The 23,055-nt window shown below is 37.1% G+C and overlaps 1 protein-coding gene across 6 annotated transcripts in view; it reads left to right on the top strand.

Annotated features, from left to right (window-relative positions):
* Positions 1–23,055, top strand: part of KIF27 (kinesin family member 27) — an 86,189-nt gene that overhangs the window by 20,745 nt on the left and 42,389 nt on the right. For all 6 annotated transcript variants that reach the window (XM_025359509.1, XM_025359510.1, XM_025359508.1 and 3 more), the window contains 6 exons: positions 4,314–4,457; positions 12,605–12,811; positions 14,926–15,095; positions 15,598–15,701; positions 17,579–17,734; positions 20,691–20,896. In XM_025359509.1, coding sequence (XP_025215294.1) covers positions 4,314–4,457; positions 12,605–12,811; positions 14,926–15,095; positions 15,598–15,701; positions 17,579–17,734; positions 20,691–20,896 — 987 coding nt within the window. The remainder of the gene's footprint in view (positions 1–4,313; positions 4,458–12,604; positions 12,812–14,925; positions 15,096–15,597; positions 15,702–17,578; positions 17,735–20,690; positions 20,897–23,055) is intronic.

Below are 23,055 nucleotides of genomic sequence, written 5' to 3'. Positions count from 1 at the left end.
TTGGAATATGTTGTTTTCGTTGAAGTTTGTGAAGAAAAATCAGCCTCATAGTTGTATAGTTTGAAGGGAGGAGTTTTTTTTGTTTTGTTTTGTTTTGTTTTGTTTTGAGATAGAGTCTGGCTCTGTAGCCCAGGCTGGAGTGCAGTGGCGTGATCTTGACCTCGGCTCATTGCAAATTCCGCCTCCCGGGTTCACACCATTCTCCTGCCTCAGCCTCCTGAGTAGCTGGGACTACAGGCGCCCGCCACCGCGCCCGGCTAATTTTTTGTATTTTTAGTAGAGAGGGGGTTTCACCGTGGTCTCGATATCCTGACCTCGTGATCCGCCCACCTCGGCCTCCCAAAGTGCTGGGATTACAAGCGTGAGCCACCGCGCCCGGCCGGGAGGAGTATTTCACTGAATTTTCAGATAATTGTGGATGTTCTTCTTTCCTATTACACCAAACTCAACAAGCGGAAATTTCTCGTTACTTGAAATATGAGATTTGAAACTATCTTGTTACATTAATGTACTAGTCTCAGCCAGCACAGTGGCTCATGCCTGTAATCACAGCACTTTGGGAGACTGAGGCTGGAGGGTCGTTTTGAGCCTAGAAGTTTGAGACCAGTCTGGGAAACAAAATGAGACCCCTGTCTCTACAAAAAATGAAAAAACTAGTCAGACATGGTGGCACATGCCTGTGGTCCCACCTACTCGGGTGACTTAGGTGGGAGGATTACTTGAGCCCAGGAGTTCAAGGCTGCAGTGAGCTGTGATTGCACCACTGCACTCCAGCCTGGGGTCAGAGTGAGACCCTGTCTCTAAACATAAATGAATAAATAAATAATGACATAGAAACATGTAATACTTTTTAAATCATTTTTTTTAGTTCTTTTTTTTTTTTCTGAAACGTAGTAATTCTGTGTAGGTAGAGCAGGCCCTTCCTCATTAGTATAAGAAACTGGTGGAACAGGAAGTACTGGTAATTGGAAGCTTGAATGTTGGGACATATATAGGAGTTGGTAATAGGAAGCACTTTTCTGTCATGCTTCTAAGGTGGCTGAAATTGGAAGCCCATCAAACCGATTGCTTGGGGGTAAGGTAGGTAGTAAGTTCCTCTTTCCACGTGTTGGAAAATAAATTTAAGTTTGCCCTCGATTATGTTCTCTAGATTATTACATCCTAAAGATATTAACAGTTTTATTGAAAAAAGTACCATGATCAGATTATTTTGGGAAATAGTAGATTGCAAAAAGCAAATGGGTTTCTTTTTCTTTCTTTTTTTTTGGAGACAGGGTCTCCCTGTGTCACTGAGGTTGGAGTGCAGTGGCATGATCATGGCTCACTGCAGCCTTGACGTCCAGGGCTCAAGCAGTCCTTCCACCTCAGCCTCCTGAGTAGCTGGGAGCACAGGCCACCATGCAAGGCAAATTTTTTTTTTTTTTTTTTGAGACAGAGTTTTGTTCTTGTTGCCCAGGTTGGAGTGCAATGGCGTGATCTCAGCTTACCGCCAGCTCCGCCTCCTGGGTTCAAGCGATTCTCCTGCCTCAGCCTCCCGAGTAGCTGGAATTACAGGCATGCGCCACCATGCCAGGCTAATTTTTTGTATTTTTAGTAGACACGGGGTTTCTCCATGTTAGTCGCGCTGGTCTCAAACTCCCAACCTCAGGTGATCTGCCTGCCTTGGCCTCCCAAAGTGCTGGGATTACAGGCGTGAGCTACCACGCCCGGCCACAAGGCTAATTTTTGTATTTTTTGCAGAGACAGGATGTTGCCATGTAGCCCAACTTCCACCTCCCAGGTTCAAGGGATTCTCCTGCCTCAGCCTCCTGAGCAGCTGGGATTACAAGCACTGCCACCATGCCTGGCTATATTTTGTATTTTTAGTAGAGACGGTGTTTCACCATGTTGGCCAGGCTGGTCTCAAACTCCTAACCTCAAGTTATCTGCCCGCCTCTGCTTCCCAAAGTCCTGGGATACAGGCTTGAGCTACTGTGCCCGGCATATATCTCTTTAAAAAATTGTTTTGGCCAGCATGGTGGCTTACACCTGTATTCCCAGCACTTTGGAAAGCCAAAGTAGATGGATCGTATGAGCCCAGGAATTCGAGACCAGCTTGGGCAACAGAGTGAGACCCTGTCTTTACAAAAATTAAAAAAAAAAAAAAAATTAGCTGGGTGTGGTGGCATGCATCTGTAGTCCCAGCCATTCGGGACATAGCTTTTCACCTCAGCCTCATGAGTATCTTGGGACTACAGGTGTGTGCCACTGCACCTGACTAGAAAATCATTTTTAAAACTTTCTTTTCTGTTCTTCTATGACAGGCAGAATAACATACTGGTTAAGAATATGGATACCAAACTCCCTAAGTTTGAATCCTGCCTCCTTTGCTTACTAGCTGTATGACCTGGGGCAAATAGTTGACCTTTGTGCTGCAGTTTCCCCATCTGTAAAATAGAAACAGTAATACCCACTTTATACGGTTGTGCGAATATTAAAGCATTTATTCCCATAAAGCAATGAGGATGCCTGGCCTGTTCTAAGACATAATGTATGTTAGCTTATTACTATATATACCTCTCATTCATTTTTCACCTGCCCGTGCCTACGATATACGTCAGTGGCAGCTAAGTGATTGGACTCAGTAGTTGTAGGTAGGGTTACATCCCAGGGGTTACTGTGAAGGCAGCTTGGTAAACTCAGCTGCTTAGGGGGATTGCTGGGCAAGGTGACCAGCAGGTCTGTGCGACAAGCAAGGATATCCTTTTCTCAATCCCTGTTATCCTTGAGCCTATTAGGCAAGCAGGTCAGTACATATTTTAAAAATTCTTAGCCAAGGTAAGATCGTGGGCCATCTGGCAGATGGAGTAACAGCTGGATTGTTGCTAGGGAAGTTGAGTGTCATTTTGAAGTTACCATCTTATTTTTAGAAGCTGCCAGATAGTGTTGCAACCTTGATTTTTCACCATGAGTCAATGTTTGGAACATGCTACCTGCTCATAAGTATCTCTTAAAGTATCTCTTAAGGGACTTTATTGCCCTTTTTATTCCAAGTTTTGAACACAGAAAAAAATACATGAACACAAATACATTGAACAGATAAATGCTCTTTTTTTTTTTTTTTGGAGACAGAGTTTCACTGTTGTTGCCAGGAAAGCCACATTTCATTGTGGCTTTAGTTTGCATTTCCCTGATGACTAGTGAGGTTGAGCATTTTTTTCATATATTTTTGGCTATTTGGATATCCTCCTTTGTGAAGTACTCATTCAAGTCTCTTGCTTGTTTTTCTATTGAATTACCTGTCTTCTAGATTGATTTGTAGAAGTTTGTTGTATATTCTGGATATGAGTGCTTTGTCACTTATATGATTGCAAATAATTTTTCTGTGGCTTGCCTTTTACTCTCAGATACATATATATATCACAGTTTCTTTATCCACTCGTGGATTGATGGGCATTTGGGTTGGTTCCACAATTTTGCAATTGTGAATTGTGCTGCTATAAACATGCGTGTACAAGTATCTTTTTTGTATAATGACTTCTGTTCTTCTGGGTAGATACCCAGTAGTGGGATTGCTGGACCAAATGGTAGTTCTACTTTTAGTTCTTCAAGGAATCTCCACACTGTTTTTCATAGTGGCTGTACTAGTTTACATTCCCACTAGCAGTGTAGAAGTGTTCCCTGATCACCGCATCTATGCCAACATCTTATTTAGTGAGATTTTTTAAATGCCAAGCCAACATGTGGAATGAGGCACTTGACAAATAATTTTCTGTTTATTTAATTTAAAAACTACTTTATTGTTTACATATCCCAAGTGTTCTTAAAAATAGGCAAATTTATTAGAAACCAAGAAGTAAAACTGTTTAATCATTTTTCGACATCTTCAGAATATATCTCTTCATGACGAAAGTGTACAAAATCAGCAAATCTACTTCATTCAAATGCCCAAATGTATTCTTATAACCCTGTATGTCAATTTGGGAAATGTGAGCTCTTTGAGTGATCCACATTAAAATCTCGTAGTAGTTCTAGCAAACTTGTAAAAATCTTAGTGAAGGTACTCTAGAACCAAAACAACTAGTTTTTATATACAGGAAGGAAAAATCAGGAAAATCTTCTGTCTTCACAGTAATGAATTCCTATGTTATAGCAATGATAGGTTCTCTCAACTCTGCCTTCCTTAGAAAGAAATCAGAAAAAGTTGAAAACGAAAAAAAAAAAATTCATGAGACGTCATCAAGCTATAATCTAATCACCATTTTGTGTTATCATATGAGGTTTCTTGATTATTTTCAGTGGTGAATGTCACTTGTGCCTTCTTTCCCCACTAGTGTGCACTTGCTGCTGATGAAGTAGTATTTAATCAGAAGGAACTGGAGGTGAAGGAACTGAAGAATCAAGTGCAGATGATGGTACAGGAAAACAAAGGGCATGCGGTATCTTTGAAAGAAGCGCAAAAAGTGAATAGATTGCAGGTAGAGTTTCTTAATGCATCTAACTCTGTATAGTTTCTTGAAATAGTACCTAATTAAACACAGTAGCATTTTAAATGATAAATGGGAACTTAAAAAGAGGATGTTCATTTGAAGAGTTCTGAACATAGGCACCTGAAAGAATTATTAGTTTTTCCCTTAAATCTGCTTAAATGGAAACATTTTTATTGTTAGCTTGACTTGGTTTTAGAAATATAAAGATAATACCCAGGAAATTAATTTATAAATCATATCATGGTTATTTTTTCCATACTTTTCCTTCCTGTTGTTTGCCAAGGTATTAAGAAATGCAATATTGTTAGGAGTTGGAAGGTAAATACATAATTTAAACTTTGAAATGTATTAAATTATCCTCTTACACCTCGTGAGTGATTTGCTTTTTAACTTTGGTTAAACATCTTTCAAATTTTCTATCTTAACTTTCCTATTATATTAACATGGATATGTCTACAGTATAACATAGCATGCCTGTAAATATTGTACTCCCTGGCTATGACTTCTCCCATCACCCCAAATAGTTAATATCATTTAAAGCCTTTAGCTTCCTATCAGGGAATAACTAATGCCCAGATAAATAATCTAATCTAGCACACATCAGATTTTGATTTTCACGTTGTTTTTGTTTTCTTTTTTAACCCTTCTAATTGTATTTTGTTGTTGTTTGTTGTTGTTGTTTTGAGACAGGATCTCATTCTGTTGCTCAGGCTGGTGTGCACTGGCACAATCACAGCTCACTGCAGCCTCGACCTCCCAGGCTGAAGTGATCCTCCCACCTCAGCCTCCTAAGCAGCTGCAACCACAGGTGCATGCCACCATGCCCAGCTAATTTTCTGATTTTTTTGTGGAGATGGGGTCTCACTGTGTTGCTCAAGCTGGTCTCAAACTCCTGGGCTCAGTGATCGTACGTACCACCTCAGCTTTCCAAAGTGCTGAGATTGATTGCAGGCATGAGTCACCATGCCTGGCCCTAATTGTATAATAATTTAAAAACATAAAACTAAAGTATATACAAAACAATACGTATTAATCAGTGATTTATCACAAAGAGAACAGCTGGGTAACCACCACCAGGTCAAGAAATTGCTAACTGCCAGCGCCTCAAAATTCTTAGTGCCTCTTCCTCAAAGACAACCACTCTCTTGACTTACATGGTAATCATTTCTTTGCTTTTCTTATGGTTTTACTATCTAAATATGTATCCTTTAACACTCCAGTTTAGGTTTTGGAATTTTTATTAATTTATTCAGTATAGCTTATTCAGTATCTGGCTGCTTTGTTGAACATTATTATGATTCATCCACTTTTTAATTGTAATATTTTTTCTGTAAATTCTAATATTTTATCTGTAATGTGTGGCTGTGGTTTGTTTAGTTTTATAGCTACATAGGATTTTATTGTATGACTATACCACAATTTATTTTCTGTTCTACTGTTTGATGGACATTTGTGGTTTTCTGTGAAATTTTCTTGCGAATTTTCAGTGTCTCTCAGTGCACATGCACATACATTTCTTGGAGATTTGTGCCTATTGCTAGGCCATAGGATAGGTGTGTCTTCAGCTTTTGTAGGTGATACCAGATTGTTTTCCATTTTACACTCCCACCCAGCACTATATGAGCATTCCCACTGTTCCATATGCTTCTCAACATTTGTTATTAATTTTTAAATCTCAGCCAATCTGGTAGGTATGTAGTATTTTATTGTGGCTTTAGTTTGCATTTCCCTGATGACTAGAGAGGTTGAGCATTTTATTCATATATTTTTGGCTATTTGGATATCCTCTTTTGTGAAGTACTCATTCAAGTCTCTTGCTTGTTTTTCTACTGAGTTACCTGTCTTCTAATTTGTAGAAGTTTGTTGTATATTCTGGGTATGAGTGCTTTGTCACTTATATGATTGCAAATAATTTTTCTGTGACTTGCCTTTTACTCTCAGTGGTATCTTTGATGAAGAGTTCTTGTTGTAATCAAATTCGTCAATCTTTTTCTTTATGGTTAATGATATTTGTTCTCTATTTAATAAGTTTTTCCTTTCCCCAATTGTCTCCTCTGAGGATACTTTCTGTATTATCTTCTAGAAGCTTTATTGTTTTGCCTTCCACATTTAGCTGTATAGTCCCCCAGGAATTGATTTCTGTGTGTGGAATAAAGTAAAGATCAAATTTCATTTTTTAAACATATAGATACTCATTTGTCCTAGCATCATTTATTGGAAACCATCTTTTTGCAACTGTTTTGAGTGCTATCTTTATCATAAATCATGGTCCATTTGTGCATGAATCTCTTGTCTATTTCTTGGCCTTTTATTCTGTTGGTTGATTTGTATATCCTTGAGCCAAGATCACATTTCTTATTTACTGTAGGTTTATAATAAGTCTAGATATTTTGTAGATCAAAGCCTTCTGCTGTTCTCCTTCCCTCCCCACTCCCCAGATGTCTTGGTTGTTCCATATAAATTTTATTTGAATTTTTAAATTTTTTAAATAACTACTTTATTGAGATATATTTCACATACTATAGAATTCAGCCCTTCAAATATACAATTCAGTGATTTTTTAATGTATTTACAGAGTTGTCTAACCATCACACCGTCTAATTTTAGAATATTTTTATCACCCAAAATGAAAATATTGTATCCATTAGCAGTCACTACTCATTTTCCTCCTTTCCTCAGCCCCTGGCAAAAACCACTTTACTTTCTACTTCTATGGATTTGCCTATTCTAAACATTTCATATAACTGGAATCATACAGTAAGTGGCCTTTGTGTGTGACTTCTTTCACTTAGATGAAAATGCTATTTTCATTTATTTATTTTTCATGGTCAAATAATAATTTTGTATGTTTCTGGGATACAGTGTAATGTTTCGATGTATGTATACATTACGGAAAGATTCAATCAAGTTGTTAACATTAATTAATTAACATTGAATTACATTTATATATCTGTTTAGCATTAATGAACATGTTTTGATTGAGTCTCCTAATCCATAAGCATGGTATAGTTCTCTATTTACTTAGATTTCCTTTGGTTTTTCTCAGTAATGGCCTACATTTTTTTGTGCAGAAATATTGCAAATAATTTATAGATTTCTTTGTAGGTACTTGATTTTTTTTCTGTCACTATAAATAGAATCTTTAAAAAATTTTATTTTTCAAATTCCCTAATTGTTGGTATGTGGAACTGTACTAATTTTTAGATATTAATACCTTATATATCCAGCAACCTGACTAAACTCAGTTTTTGATCAGGAGTGCCTACAGTTACCATCAGGTGGGGAACCTTCAAAATTCCCAAGATAAATGGAAAGGATCCAAACATTTTGGAAGTAATTTCTTTTTTTTTTTTTTTGAGACGGAGTCTCACTGTATCACCTAGGATGGAGTGCAGTGGCACAGTCTCCGCTCACTACAACCTCTGCCTCCCGGACTCAAGCGATTCTCCTGCTTCAGTTTCCTGTGTAGCTGGGATTACAGGCACCTGCCACAACGCCTGGCTATAAACTTGCTTTTTTTTTTTTTTTTTTGAGACAGAGTTCTACTCTGTCACCCAGGCTGGAGTGCAGTGGCATGATCTCGGCTCACTGCAACCTCTGCCTCCTGGGTTCAAGTGCTTCTCCTGCCTCAGCCTCCCGAGTAGCTGGGATTACAGGCATGCACCACCATGCCCAGCTAATTTTTTTGTATTTTTAGTAGAGACAGGGTTTCAACCATGTCAGTCAGTCTGGTCTCGACTGACCTCAAATGATCTACCTACCTTGGCCTCCCAAAGTGCTGGGATTACAGGCGTTAGCCACCGCACCCGGTCTATACTCGCTTTTTAATCCTAAATCTGTAAATTCTTTTGGATTTTCATTTATAATTATGTCATCTGCAAATAATAAAAGTTTCATTTCTTCCTTTATAATCCTTTCATCTTCTGTATCTTTTTCTTCTTCTGTATCTTCTATATTGTATACTTTAAATAGTTGGTTTCTATAGTATGTGAATTTTGTCTCAATAAAGTTGTTATAAAAATACCTTCTTGTATTTGCTGGGATCTCCAATGCAGTGTTGAATACAAGTGGTGATAGAAGGCATCCTTGTCTTGGCCGGGCCCCGTGGCTCACGCCTGTAATCCCAGCACTTTGGGAGGCTGAGGTGGGTAGATCATGAGGTCAGGAGTCGAGACCATCCTGGCTAACAGGGTGAAAACCCATCTCTACTAAAAAATACAAAAAAAATTAGCCGGGCGTGGTGGCGGGCACCTGTAGTCCCAGCTGCTCGGGAGGCTGAGGCAGGAGAATGGCGTGAACCCAGGAGGCGGAGCTTGCAGTGAGCTGAGGTTGCGCCACTGCACTCTAGCCTGGGCCACAGAGCAAGACTCCGTCTAAAAAAAAAAAAAAAGGCATCCTTGTCTTGTTTCCAATGATAGAGGAAAAGCTCAGGCTTTCACTCTGAAGTATTATATTTTCTATAGGTATTTTTAATTTACCGTTTCCCAAACTAAGGAAATTACTGAGAATTTTTATTATGAATGGATATTGATTTTTATCAAATGGTTTTTCTTTATCATATGATTTTTCTTCCTTATTCTGCTAATATGGTGAATTACACTGATTGATCTGATTTTTAACCAATCTTTTATTCCTGGAATAAACCCTTTTTGTTGTTGATATTGTGATGTACTGTTGTATTGGAGGTTCCCCAAAACCACCCTCACATTGGATGACGTACTAGGAGAACTCAATATATATTCATTCTCCTGGCTAGGATTTATTACAGTGAAAAAATGCAGAGCAAGATCAGCAAAGGAAAAAGACACATGGAACAAAGTCTGGAGGAAACCAGGCACAAACTTCTAAGACTTGTCTCTCAGCAGAGTCACAGAGGATGTGCTTAATCCGCCAGCAATGAGTGGTGACAACACCTATAAAATGTTATCTGCCAGGGAAACTAAGTAGACTTGGTGCCTATGGGTTATATTGAGGATGGATGGGTCGTGAAGGTACCCTTTGCCTAGCATGAACCAAAGTCCCAGACTACCTGAAGGAAAGCAGGAGTACAGCATAAACCACATTGATTGTGCAAATAGTTGAGCACAGTGAGTCAGTATTACCAGAGCGTTTAGGAACACTCCCAAAATCCAAGTTCTCAGACATCTGACAACCTCATAGCAGGTCTTCTAAAAGATAGCAGTCGGGTCTGCTATGTTAACTCCTCTGTACGATTGACCTAGATTTTGTTTGCTAGTGTGATGTTTGTATTTGTCAGTGAGCTTGTCCTATATTTTTCTTTCTCATAATATTCTTGTCAGATATTATAACAAGTTATGCTGGCCTCATAATATGGATTATTTAATGCCCCCCTATACCTGGAAGGGTGTGTGAAAAATTGGTATTATTTCTTTCTTAAATGTTTGGTTGAATTAGCCTGTGAGGCATTTGGGACTTGAAATTTTCTTTGGGGTATGTTTTATGAATTAAATCATATTAGTATTTTCTTTTCCTCCAGTTTTGATAAGGTTTATTTTTCTAGGAATTTGACCATTGTATCTAATTTTCGAATGTATTGGCATAAGTTGAGGATAGTCTTTTATTCGTTAATATCTTTAGCTGTGTAGTCACATGTCCCCTTTTTCATTCCTGATTATTTGTGCCTTCTCTCACTTTTTTTTCTTGCAGTTTCACTAGTAAAATTACCAATTCATTAGTCTCTTCAAGAGACAATTTTTGGCTTTGTTAATCCTCACTAGTGTATGTTTGTTTATTATTTCATTAGTTTGTTCACTATTTCACTAATTTCTGCCCTTTATTATTTAATTTCTTCTACTTTTGGGGTAACCTTCTGCTATCTTTTTAACATCTTTAGATGAATATTTAGTATATTAATTTTTAGCTTCTTTTCTTTGATATATGCATTTAACATTATATATTTCTTTTTATTTATTTATTTTTTTTTGAGACGGAGTCTTGCTCTGTCGCCCAGGCTGGAGTGCAGTGGCCGGATCTCAGCTCACTGCAAGCTCCGCCTCCCGGGTTCATGCCGTTCTCCTGCCTCAGCCTCCCGAGTAGCTGGGACTACAGACACCCGCCACTGCGCCTGGCTAATTTTTGTGTTTTTTAGTAGAGACAGGGTTTCATCGTGTTAGCCAGGATGGTCTCGATCTCCTGACCCTGTGATCCGCCCGTCTCAGCCTCCCAAAGTGCTGGGATTACAGGCTTGAGTCACCGCGCCCGGCCTAACATTATATATTTCTAAGTTCATCTTGACTTGCCCTCCACATTGAGCTCAAAATGTTTCCTAATTTTCATTGTGACTTTTTGTTTTTTGACTTGTGAATAACCTAGTTATTTTATTTATAGGACATAGGGGATTTATTTTTGTTTTATCAATTTTTATTGCATTGTGATCAGATAACATACTATCTCTGATTTCACAGTGGCACGATCATGAGTCATTGCAGCCGCAACCTCCTGAGCTCAAGCAATCCCACTTCAGCCTCCTGAGTAGCTGGGACCACAGGTGCATACCACAATGCCCTGCTAATTTTTGTATTTTTTGTAGACAAGGGGTTCTTCGCCATGTCATCCAGGCTGCTCTCAAACTCTCGGGCTCAAGTGATCTACTGGCCTTGGCCTCCCAACATGCTGGGATTACAGGTGTGAACCACTGTGCCCAGCCCTAGTATAATTTTGGATTTGTCTTATTTCTTCATGAAGTGCTGATAGTTTTTGCATTATAAATATTGAAGCTGTGTTATTAAGTGCATACAAATGTAGAATTGTTATACCATCCTGGTTAATTGCTCTTTTAATCCTTTTTACCTCTTCTTATCTCTTCCAATGAGTTTTGCCTTAAAGTCCACCCTGACATTACTACAGCTACACCAGCTTTCTTTTGATTAATATTTACATGGTATCTCTTTTTCTATATTATTTTTAATCTTTCTGTGTCTATTTTAGATATGTTTCTTGTAAGCACCATATGGTTAGATAATTTTAAAATCCTTTCTGATAGTCTTTATCTTTTAATTTCATTATTCAATTCATTTATTAATTTAACATAATTATTGTTTTGGTAAAAATCCACCATTGTGCCTTTTATTTATCCTTCCTCCTCTGTGTTCCTTTTTCCCTCTTTTGAATCGTTGGTTATTTTTTCCTTTTCTGTTGTTTTCTCCACTTAGAAGTTATAGTTTTACTCTTTTTTTTAGTGGTTATCCTAGAGAGTATACCGTGTACTCTAATATTAATTGGTACTTTTATCCTTTTCCCAAACAATGTAAGAACTCCACTGAATCTTTTCCAATTTATATGCCATTGATGTTGTATATTTCAATTATCTGAATATATGATTTTTAAGTAAGGTTGCATTTTTATTGCTTAGCATTTATACAATGAAAATGTAAGGGTTTTTTTTCCTATTTAAATATTGTAGTGCATGTGAAGTATTAAGATGAATGACTGTTTCTTATTTACATAAATTTGTGCTTATAAAACAAAGATTGACATTAGAGCTTTCTGGATTTGATACACTTCAAAAATTTTCTTTAGAGGATACACAAAACTAAACTACATACACACACAAACACACACACACACATTCCTGATATACAATTTGTTCTGCCTTTGATTTCCAATTTCTTCTTCCTCTCAGGACTGTCAGTTGGCTATCTTCTGTCTCTGTGCTTTTGGCTTCCTTTTTCACTGAGGCTTTCACTTCCTGCGCTTGTTACCTTCTTCTGCCTCCTTTGCTGCAAACTCTGCTGTCTACAATTCTTTCTCCACTTTTTCAACTTTTTTGTTTCTTTTTACTTCTTGGATTTCACTCAGAAAGTCCATGCTTTAATAAAAATAGCTAATCAAAGTGCTTCAGGTTGGCAAAGCAACCAGTCACAGTGGATGGGGAGTTATCTTTGAGTATTTAACTTGTTTGGCTGTGTTTGTTGCTCCTTACTATTAAAAAGGTTTTACCACTTAGAACAATGTTAATTACTTGTGAACACCAGAAGGCTAGTCTCTGGATAAATGAGAATTGACTGTATTATTAAAATAGTTGTGATTTTGATCAATGTAAAATTCATTTTTAATCATAATCTAAATGTACTGAAGTGCTGTATTTTAAAAATTTTCATCTCTTTTCTACAAAGAATGAAAAAATAATAGAACAACAACTTCTTGTGGATCAACTGAGTGAAGAACTAACAAAACTTAACCTGTCAGTGACTTCTTCAGCTAAAGAAAATTGTGGAGATGGGCCAGATGCCAGGATCCCTGAAAAGAGACCATATACTGTACCATTTGATACTCATTTGGGGCATTATATTTATATCCCATCAAGACAAGATTCCAGGAAGGTAAAGTCCAAACATTAATCTTTTTCTTATTTTGAGATTAAAAAAATTTTAGCTATAATATCACAGTGTATTTGTACAGTCTCAGCAGATTTTTTTTTTGTTAGGTTTTATGGAATTTTGCGTATACCTTTTCTTTTAAGCATACTTCTTTCTAATAAAAAAACTAATAAACAAGAGAATACATAGTTACATTTGGAGGGAATAGTTGGATGGAGATAATGTCTATACCTCATCAATGTCAAAAAGGTATCCTTTGCCATGATATCTTCAGACATGACCAAGTTTAATATCTACATGCATTTATTTCTTCCTTTAACCACACAAAATTGAGATGTTAGAGGGTATTTATTTCAACTTATTTGGTCTGTCATTATTTTTGAAATAATATTTATATGTTACTCAGTCTTACCAAGTAGACATAATCAAGACAGTATAAATATCAATATGAATTTTAGTTTGTGTGGTTGGTAAATATATACACACACAGTTTTAAGAATTATTAAGGAGTCTCTATTATGGAAAAGACTTAATTAGCAGATTCATAAGTTTTGGTTTAGCAGGTTCATGAATTCTGCTTTCTATTTTCTCATTTTATGAAGGGAAATGATTTGTTTACGTGAGATCCTTCTGGTTGTTACAGTCAGAGGGATAAGAAATGAAAGGCAAGTGATATATGAGCAGTGCCATGGACTTTGCATCAGGCAACCTTGGGTGGTATGAATACTATAATAGCAGCCTTGGGTGGTGTGAATACTATAATAGCAGCCTTGGGTGGTGTGAATACTATAATAGCAGCCTTGGGTGGTATGAATACTATAATAGCTCTGGACATTTGGTTTTCTTTGTAAAAAGAAATTTTAAAAGGAAATTACAATCCCAGAGAATGAAGTTTCTGAACAAAAGATTTTATTATTTGCTCCTTAAATAATTCCCACACTCTCAGAAGAGAAAACTAGATGCCTGCCAGTTATGGGATAAAATAGCCATGTCTAGTATGTTGTACTCGTTAGATCAGTACTTGTTGAGTTGGTTCTTCCTTAAATAATTCCCCTCCCTCATTTCCCATTGGGAGGCCACCTGAAAAACTTTACCCCTGTCTATCATGATGCCGATGTGACAGATAATCTAATTAGGTGACTGACAGCAGAAGCACAAAAATCAGATATAAGATGATTTTCAGAATCAGGTAGGATTTTTTAGGAAAGAATACATGACGGGGGCCTGTAGTCAAGTGATTGAATCCTAAACACCATGTGATACTCATATTCCACTATATGTTACAATTTAACAGCTTATAATAATTTATATTGATAAATGGACTGTCTCCTCTAAGATTTTATTGCCTTTTGTGAGAAGTCATCTCTAGGTTTGGTTACAGAGGTGATGAAAAGGAAATATTTTGTAGTAGAAGCCAGAACAAAGGTATAAAGGCAATTTCTAATTTGTTGTTGTTGTTTTCCAAGGTCATTTTTTTTTTTTTTTGAGAATTTAAAGTGCATTTCCAATAGAAGAATGTTATACTATAGAAAATTCCCAGGCTAGCCATACAATTTTATTTGTCCTATGACATATATTAAATATTTTTCCTAGAGCCTTAATTCAGCTATATCTAACCACCATATATAAAGAATAAGTATATACATTGTGGTATTCAAATTAGGAATATTGCCCTGGCAGAGGGAGTGGAGATGGCTCTGGGTTTCTTCCTGTGGCGGGATTTGGATTGGAGCACCACAGTTCTCCAGGTGTTCTGAACTGGGAAGATGGGGAAGCGGGCACATTTGTTGGGGTGTGTCTGTGCTGTGTTTAAGAGCTGGAATGTTTTCCATGCGTGCTTTTCGTTTCATTTTTGAATACTATTTTCCATAAGTGAAGATAGAAGAGTTGTCCAGAAGAGGAGGAGCTGTGTATACTCTGAAAGAAGTATTTGTCTGTGAGGCACAAAGTATCGTTAAATTAATTTTGACTTTTGTTTGAGGGGAGCATTTTCCAGTGATTGGCTATTTTAAGAGTGCCAACCTAATAACTCCTTTAACAGCATTGAGAATAATAGGATAAAATTAGACTTTTAAAATATCACTTTTTTGTTGTTGGGTGGGGGAATCACTCGGAAGGTCCACACAAGTCCGCCTGTGTACTCTCTGGATCGAATATTTGCTGGGTTTCGAACACGAAGTCAGATGCTGTTGGGTCACATAGAAGAACAAGATGAGGTCCTCCACTGCCAATTTTCTGATAACAGTGATGATGAAGAATCGGAAGGCCAAGAGAAATCTGGAACTAGGTATGTTAAATATACACTGATTTAATAAATATTTATAATTATATGCTGCGATAAATATAGAAGTGTAGGTTTTTTCCATTGGAGTATATCTTTTATGTTTAATATAAGAGTAGGTAACTTTTGCTAAATGTACTATCATCTAATGTGTTATGAAAATAGTATTTGAACACAAATCATCAGTCTTATAACTGAAAAATAATTTTGCTTTTAGAGCTTTTATAATAATTAGATTCTAATTTTCAGAGGGAATTTTTTTTTTTTTTTTTTTTTTTTTTTTTGGTTTTCTTTTTTTTGCTGCCACGGTGGCAACAAACTTGATTTTTTTACTGATTCAACATGGGTGGGGGGGCATCCTTTTATTTTAAGCAATATTAGTGACATTCTGTTTTTAAATGTAATTAATAATTTTTTAACATTACTGTCACTTTCTGGGGAAACTAATTTGAGGGCAGATTAGAAAACGCTAACAAATGAGTTAACTTTCTGATTTTTTTTTTTTTAGATGTAGAAGTCGTTCATGGATTCAGAAGCCAGACTCTGTTTGTTCCCTTGTTGAACTGAATGATACTCAGGATGAAACACAAAAGTCAAATTTGGAGAATGAAGGTACATAGATTTTCTTAAATAATGTAGACCTAATGGTTATAGGACACTTATCTTTTTCCTCAGTTGATAGTTTCTAAGAAACATCCAGGAATTCTCAAAGACCAGAACTTGGTACAAATGCTTTTCTGGTTGGTAGAACTTCTTTTATGTTCTCTGTTTTACCTCTTTTACTCCTTAATAAAAAAGATTTTCTATCAATTAATTATGGCTAGAGATATAGGCTTACTCCCTCAGAATAAGGATTTTTATATTCAGACTTCAATTGATACGCTTTGTATTCCTAATGATGTTAAAGTACAGTATAAGTAATTGTACTAGGTGTCTACTCCTTCACTGGGACTTGTGCCTAACATCAATTATGTATTTGGCATTAGAGCCCAATTAGTGTACTGGGTGCTGGTAATGTTTTAGTACACAACTGCTAAGAATTTTTATGCATCAATAACAACATCAAAAACGTTTACGAGCCACATATAGTAGCTTATGCCTATAATCCCAGTGCTTTGAGAGGCTGAAACGGGAGAATTGCTTAAGGCCAGGAGTTTGAGGCCAGCCTGAGCAACATAGTGAGATCGTCTCTCTACAGAAAATTAGCTGAGCGTGGTGGTGCGTACCTACTCAGGAGGGAGGCTGAGGTGGGAGAATCGCTTGAGCCCAGGAGTTCGAGGCTATTGTGAGCCGAGATCACACCGCTGCACTCTAGTCTAGGCAACAGAGCAAGACCCTACCTCAAAAAAAAAAAAAAAAATCACCTATAGTTTTCACAACTTTTTTTTTTTTTTTAGATGGAGTCTCTCTCTGTCACCCAGGCTGGAGTGCAGTGGTGTGGTGTCGGCTCACTGCAGCCTCCACCTCCCAGGTTCAAGCAATTCTCCTGCCTCAGCCTCCCAAGTAGCTGGGACTACAGGTGTGTGCCGCCACACCCAGTTAATTTTTGTGTTTTTAGTAGAGATGGGGTTTCACTGTGTTGGCCAGGCTGGTCTCAAACTTCTGACCTTGTGATCTGCATACCTTGACCTCCCAAAGTGCTGGGATTACAGGCATGAGCCACTGTGCCCAGCCGGTAGTAGTAGATTTTATTAACTCATCTCTCTTGGTCAATGTGTGATTGACCCACAAAAAATAAGGGAATCGGGAATATAAATAACGTAAGTGCTACACTTTGAAAATGTAGAGCATCTCTTTAAGAACCTACACGTGGCTTTATGAGCCAAAAATTTAAGTATAACTAAAATAAATATAAAAATGTGGAAATAATAAAGGTAAATGCTACTCAAGCAGCCATGCTTGAGCTGTTTGTTACTGCTCTGCAACCAGGAAAAAAACTTAAGTTGGAATGTAAATGAGCTTACACTAGTTTCTTCCTTGAGAAAGTCTGGCTATGAAAAAAATGTCACCTGAACTACAGCAGTATACCTAGTGACATAGTTGATTTACATTCTGGTGCAGGCAGTAACAAACAGTGCTAGACCACACTCTGAGTAGCCTGGTATATAGTCTGCATTCTCCAATTACAATAAAAGTAGAAGTTGATAGGAAACAAATTCACCCCTCTATCCATCTGGAAATTTTACACCTGTCTCAAATAACTCATGTGAAAGGCAATGAGAAACTGTGCATCTGAATCTATGGAATATTATGAAAGAATATATATATATATGTATTAATTTGTAAGAAAATAAAAACTCTTTACTATAAGCTGTAATGCTAGAGTCCCAATTGCTGTGTATTTTTCCCCTTTTTCCTTCCCTTCTTTTTTGTCTCTTCCATTGCCACCTCTAAATTGCTTTTGTGTCTGCTTTTCTTTTTTTAACTCTACTTCTGTTGAATATTTTACCAGCAGATAGTTTTATTTCTGTGTTTTTTTTTTTTTTAAGATTTAAAGATTGATTATCTCCAGGAGAGTCAAGAATTGAATTTGCAAAAATTAAAGAATTCAGAACGCATACTTACTGAAGCTAAACAAAAAATGAGAGAACTTACAATTAACATCAAGATGAAGGAAGATCTGATTAAAGAATTAATAAAAACAGGTAATAGTATCTTGTGAACCAGCTTATATGGGAAAGAAAACTTCTAAAATTGCTTCTGATGTGTAACAGTTACTTTAGTTTTTGAAGCTCAGATCTATCCACTTAGCTTGAATTGGTGTAAGAAGGTGAGTTTTTAGGCCAATGTGTGGAGGTTAGTTATCAAAAGAATTTTGTTCTTTTGGGATTTCACCTCTGAATTGTTCTAACCAGTGTGAACTCTGCATTGTGCTAAAATTCTGTGGCACTTAATGTGCCAATGACAACATGTTTATTTTTTTGAGACAGGGTCTTGCTCTGTCACCTAGGCTGGAGTGCAGTGGTGCAGTCATGACTCACTGCAGCCTTGACCTCTGGGGCTCAACCAGTCCTCCTACCTCAGCCTCCCAAGTAGCTGGGACTACAGGCATGTGCCACCATGCCCAGTACGCACCAGTAGTTTTTATAAATTTTTTTTGCAGTGTATTAGAATTGATAAAATGTAGTATAGATGTCCTGTTGTTATTAGTTGGCAGAAGCAGCTGCTATTCAAGAGAAGTCTTCAGTGAGAGGGCATTGAAAAGCAAGCACTCACTGACACTTTTGATAGTCACCATCTCTGAGGATTTTTAGGAAAGCTCCAAATTGCCCTTGGTTCTAATGAGCAAGAAAAGGGTCTTCTCTGTGTAAGCTCTGGTATCCTCTATTTTAATGCAACCACATTGGGTATACCAGGCTACAAAAACATGCTTGTTTAGTGAGATCCATAGTAAGATAACCTTTCTGAAAGAAAGTCGTTGATTCTAGTGGGTAAATATCCTCAACTTCCACAGGCAGTACCCTGATTCTAGATCAGCTCCTAGATACTCCTAAGAGGGGTCAACTGGGGTTTGATCCTGCCTGTGAGGAAGCAGCATGGTCAAACTAATTTAAACATCTGGGTAACTGGAGCTAGAATGATGCATAGCACACATGTCACTAGGATTGAGAAAGGAGAAAGCTTTGGGAAAGTAGCTAAGCAGAGGATGCTTCTTAAAAAATGTCAAAAAAAACCCAAAACACAAAAAACTTAATGCCCTTAATGCTGTCTCACTGAAGATTTCTCTTGAATAGCAGCTACTTCTGCCAACTAAGTAGTTGGCAGTAAGTAATAACAGGACATCTATACTATATTTTATCAAGTCTAATACACTGCAAAAAAATTTTATAAAAACTACAGGTGCGTACTGGGCTTGGTGGCACATGCCTGTAGTCGCAGCTACTTGGGAGGCTGAGGTAGGAGTACTGGTTGAGCCCCAGAGGTCAAGGCTGCAGTGAGTCATGATTGCACCACTGCACTCCAGCCTAGGTGACAGAGCGAGACCCTGTCTCAAAAAAATAAAATAAACATGTTGTAATTGGCACTGTATTTTTTTAGTGGTTCATAAAATATTGGTGTGTTGAACAATTAATGAATAGTCCAAAATGATTTGTTAAAATATAGTAGTTGTATGTATTTTAAAGTTAGTCAAGTAATTGTAAATTAGAGTCAGAGGACAGTTCACAATGCATTTAGTTAAATAAGTTTTATCAAAAAATGATGAGTATTTTTGGATAGCAGTATAACCAGCTATATAAATAGTATAATAGGCTGGGTGCAGTGGTTCACACCTGTAATCCCAGCACTTTGGGAGGCCGAGGTGGGCGGATCATTTGAGATCAGGAGTTCGAGACCAGCCTGGCCAACATGGTGAAACCCTGTCTCTACTAAAAATACAAAAATTAGCTGGGCATGGTGGCATGTGCCTATAATCCCAGCTACTTGGGAGACTGAGGCAGGAGAATTGCTGGAAGCCAGGAGGCGGAGGTGGCAGTGAGAGGAGATTGCACCACTGCACTCTAGCCTGGGTGACAGAGCGAGACTCTTTCTCAATATATAGTGTAATTAACTGTCTCTGGTGATTATTCATCCCCTGAGCTTTAGACTCCTATTTTTTACTGCCACGAGTTTGCCAGTCTAATTCAGGGACAGTTGCCTATTCAGAGCAAATCAAAGCCAAGCTTTTAGGGTCACTAGCTGGACTTAGAATAAAAAGAGATATAGAAATATCTATATTCTATTTTTTCTGTTCTATATATTAATAAGAAAAGAATTTAAAAGGAATTAATATTGAATAAGTTGAGGTTAGTGAAAAAGGAGAGTCAGCTTTGGATGAAAAGATTCTTAAGAGATATAACAATCAAATGTATTGTGGACTTTGTTTAGATCCTGATTAAACCAATTGTGAAACACATTTTGAGACAATTGGGAAAGTCTGAATATGGGCTGATTGGTATTAATATTGTTAGTGTGATAATGACTTTTTGGTTATGTCCATATTTTGTATGAATGCTGATTGCAGTATGTATAAGTAAAAGGAATTTAACAAAATGAAGTATGTATAGGTTAGATGAAATGACATCTGGGATTGCTTTATAATATATAAGCAAAGTAAAACAAAAGGCATATTTGAAGCAGCTGTGACAAAATCTTGATAACTTTTAAATCTGGATGATGGGGATTCATTTTATTATTTCTTTTGTTATATTTAAAATTTTTCATAGTAATTTAAAAAAGGAATTCAAGGAGACAGATTATTGGTAGCAGGAGGCTGGAGTATACTAAGCAAGAGGACAGTCACTCCAAATATCCTTCTTAACTGAGTTTGATGCCAGCAAGCTCAACTACAAATTCAGAGGACCAGAAATGTCACTCTAAACGCCAAAGATTGAACCAGTGAGACTGGCCACAGATGGAAACAATCATTAAGGAATTAATCATTAAGAGGCCTGATGGCAAGCTGTGTTTGATGGGGGTGGGTGGGGACAACTGGGTTTTTAATGCTATGCCTTAAATAGTATCACTGCCTGGCTGGATTTTAGAGTAGAGTATTTTTATGTTTTTGATGTTTAACTTCTTTTTACATAATTTATACTAATAATTATTATTATTATGGTTAAGGTAACGATGCCAAGTCTGTAAGCAAGCAGTATTCTTTGAAAGTAACAAAGCTAGAGCATGACGCAGAACAGGCAAAAGTCGAACTAACTGAAACACAAAAGCAGCTACAGGAGCTGGAAAACAAAGATCTTTCTGATGTTGCAATGAAGGTAAAATTACAGAAAGAGTTCCGTAAAAAGATGGATGCTGCAAAGCTGAGAGTTCAGGTAATTTAAAAAATGTAATTGAGAAAACTTATTTAAGCTTTCTTGCTTCTGAGGGTTCTTGTACTGAGTTAGGAAAGAAGTGGGATTCAGTTTATACCAGCAAGAGAAACTGGGTGTCAACTTTTCTAGTGTGCTGGTCGATTTACATATTTTACAATCTGGGTAGTATATTTCTTCATTCAAGAAGTATATTATTTCAATCTTCATATCAAAAAACCACATGGTAAGAAATAAAGATAACCACAAAATAGTGTTTTTTTCCTGAAGGACAAAGGATTAAATAATGGTTAAATAATACAAAAAAACAGCTGGTACATATATGACACTTTGTAGACACTCAACAAATGAGAACTATTTCGAGATATGGTTTTCTGAAACCATAACTGATTGGCTTAAGAAGGGTTAATAACTTTGTGTACTGTGACTCATCCTTAACTTCCTAATGCCTGGTTTTAGCTTTAACTTTAGAAATAGCTACAGTTAAACATTCTATTCTGTGAGAAATATTCCATCACATAGAGATTTTGTGTGAAGAAGCCATTTCCAGGTGCTTTGGAGATAGTCACAGTGCTTTGTTAGTCTGATCATAATGAACTTTCTAGGATGCCTCCTCTATTTCTTTACCTCTCATGATCTACTGCTTTCATGTTATATTTATATTTTTCCATTATAGGTAGAGTTGTAATTAATCTATTCACAGTATTATTATTATTGCTGAACTATGCCACAGTTATTTGCTTTCAACAAAATAGGTGTTTACAATATACCTCTGGTGTGCCTGGTATATTGTAATATACCGGGATATTCTGGTGTGACAGGCCAGAAAAGTCCCTCCTGGGGTTTCTAATGCCACCTCAAACATCTGGATATTTCCACTAAAAGTTGTTACCTAAATAGCTTCTCAAGTCAACATCAAGTTAAAATAATATGACTTGAATGTTTGAACTGCTTAAAGGAGGACATAGGGTGGTTATCTATGTCACACCTTCCATTTTCCTTCAGAATAGTTATTTCCACTTTGGAATTCACCTTTCCATGCTTTGCTTCCGGCTGTATATCCTTTTCTGCTAAGAGTACTGATAAGGAAAGGAAATGAAAGGTGTAGAACTTTACCTCAAAAGAAACATCTGATACAGCAGAGGACAGAAACAAGACATAGTTTTAGAAATTTTGTACCTTTGACATATCCATGCGCTACTCATGGGGATAAGGAGGATGAGGAGGACAGTAATTACCATTTGTTGAGGGCCTATACATACCAAATGGTTTATATGCATTATTTAATCCTTTGAAGTGGGCATTTTTAGTCATTTTACAAATGTGGAAACAAAGGTTTAGAAAGGCAAAATAACTCAGTCAGAGTCCCATAGCGGTGATGACAATACCAGTTTTCAGTACTCTTAACATATACTGGCATATATCTCAGCCCACTGCAACTGCCTCCTCCCAGACTCAAATGATCCTCTTGCCTCAGGCTCTCAAATAGCTGGGACTACAGGTGTCCACCACCACGCCCGCAAATTTTTTTATTTTTAGTAGAGACGGGTTTCACCACGTTGGCCAGGCTAGTCTCAAACTCCTGACCTCAAGTGATCTGCCTGTCTCGGCCTCCAAAAGTGCTGGGCTTACAGGTGTGAGTCACCGCACCCAGCCATATCATGCTGTTTTAAAATACTGAAATACTAATATTTTTATTGGTATAAAAAAGTTGTTTCAATTTTTAAAACAACATTTGTAAATTAAGGACTTCAAAAACCTGTGTTTTTAATGGCTTTAGGTATATGTAGAGCATTACATGCTGCATTAATAGTTTAATGCTGACAGATGCACTTTTGAGCAACTATAGAATAAGTGCAAAAGACAATGGCAACAGTACCTCACTCTTAAGACTTTCAGGATTTACACTGATATTTTTATTATTATGTGAAAAAGACACTAAAATGCTGGTATTATAATTTTTGCTGCAGTATTGTAATTACTGTCAATTGTAAGTGGCAAAGCCAGTGTCCAGATTTAGGTACTGGAACGGCAAAGGCCTGTGGCCTCCAAGCCAGTGGTACCCAAAGTAGTTCATCTGCAGATTGTTCTTCTGCGATGAGATAAATGTCAATCATTGCACAGCTTTCTTGATCAAAAAAGTCTTGCATGAAAACATCAAT

The sequence above is a fragment of the Theropithecus gelada genome, chromosome 15, assembly GCF_003255815.1.
Source record: "Theropithecus gelada isolate Dixy chromosome 15, Tgel_1.0, whole genome shotgun sequence".
Classification (NCBI taxonomy): Eukaryota; Metazoa; Chordata; class Mammalia; order Primates; family Cercopithecidae; genus Theropithecus; species Theropithecus gelada.
Note: the sequence above shows the minus strand (reverse complement) of the source record. Positions and strands in the feature narration are given on the sequence as shown.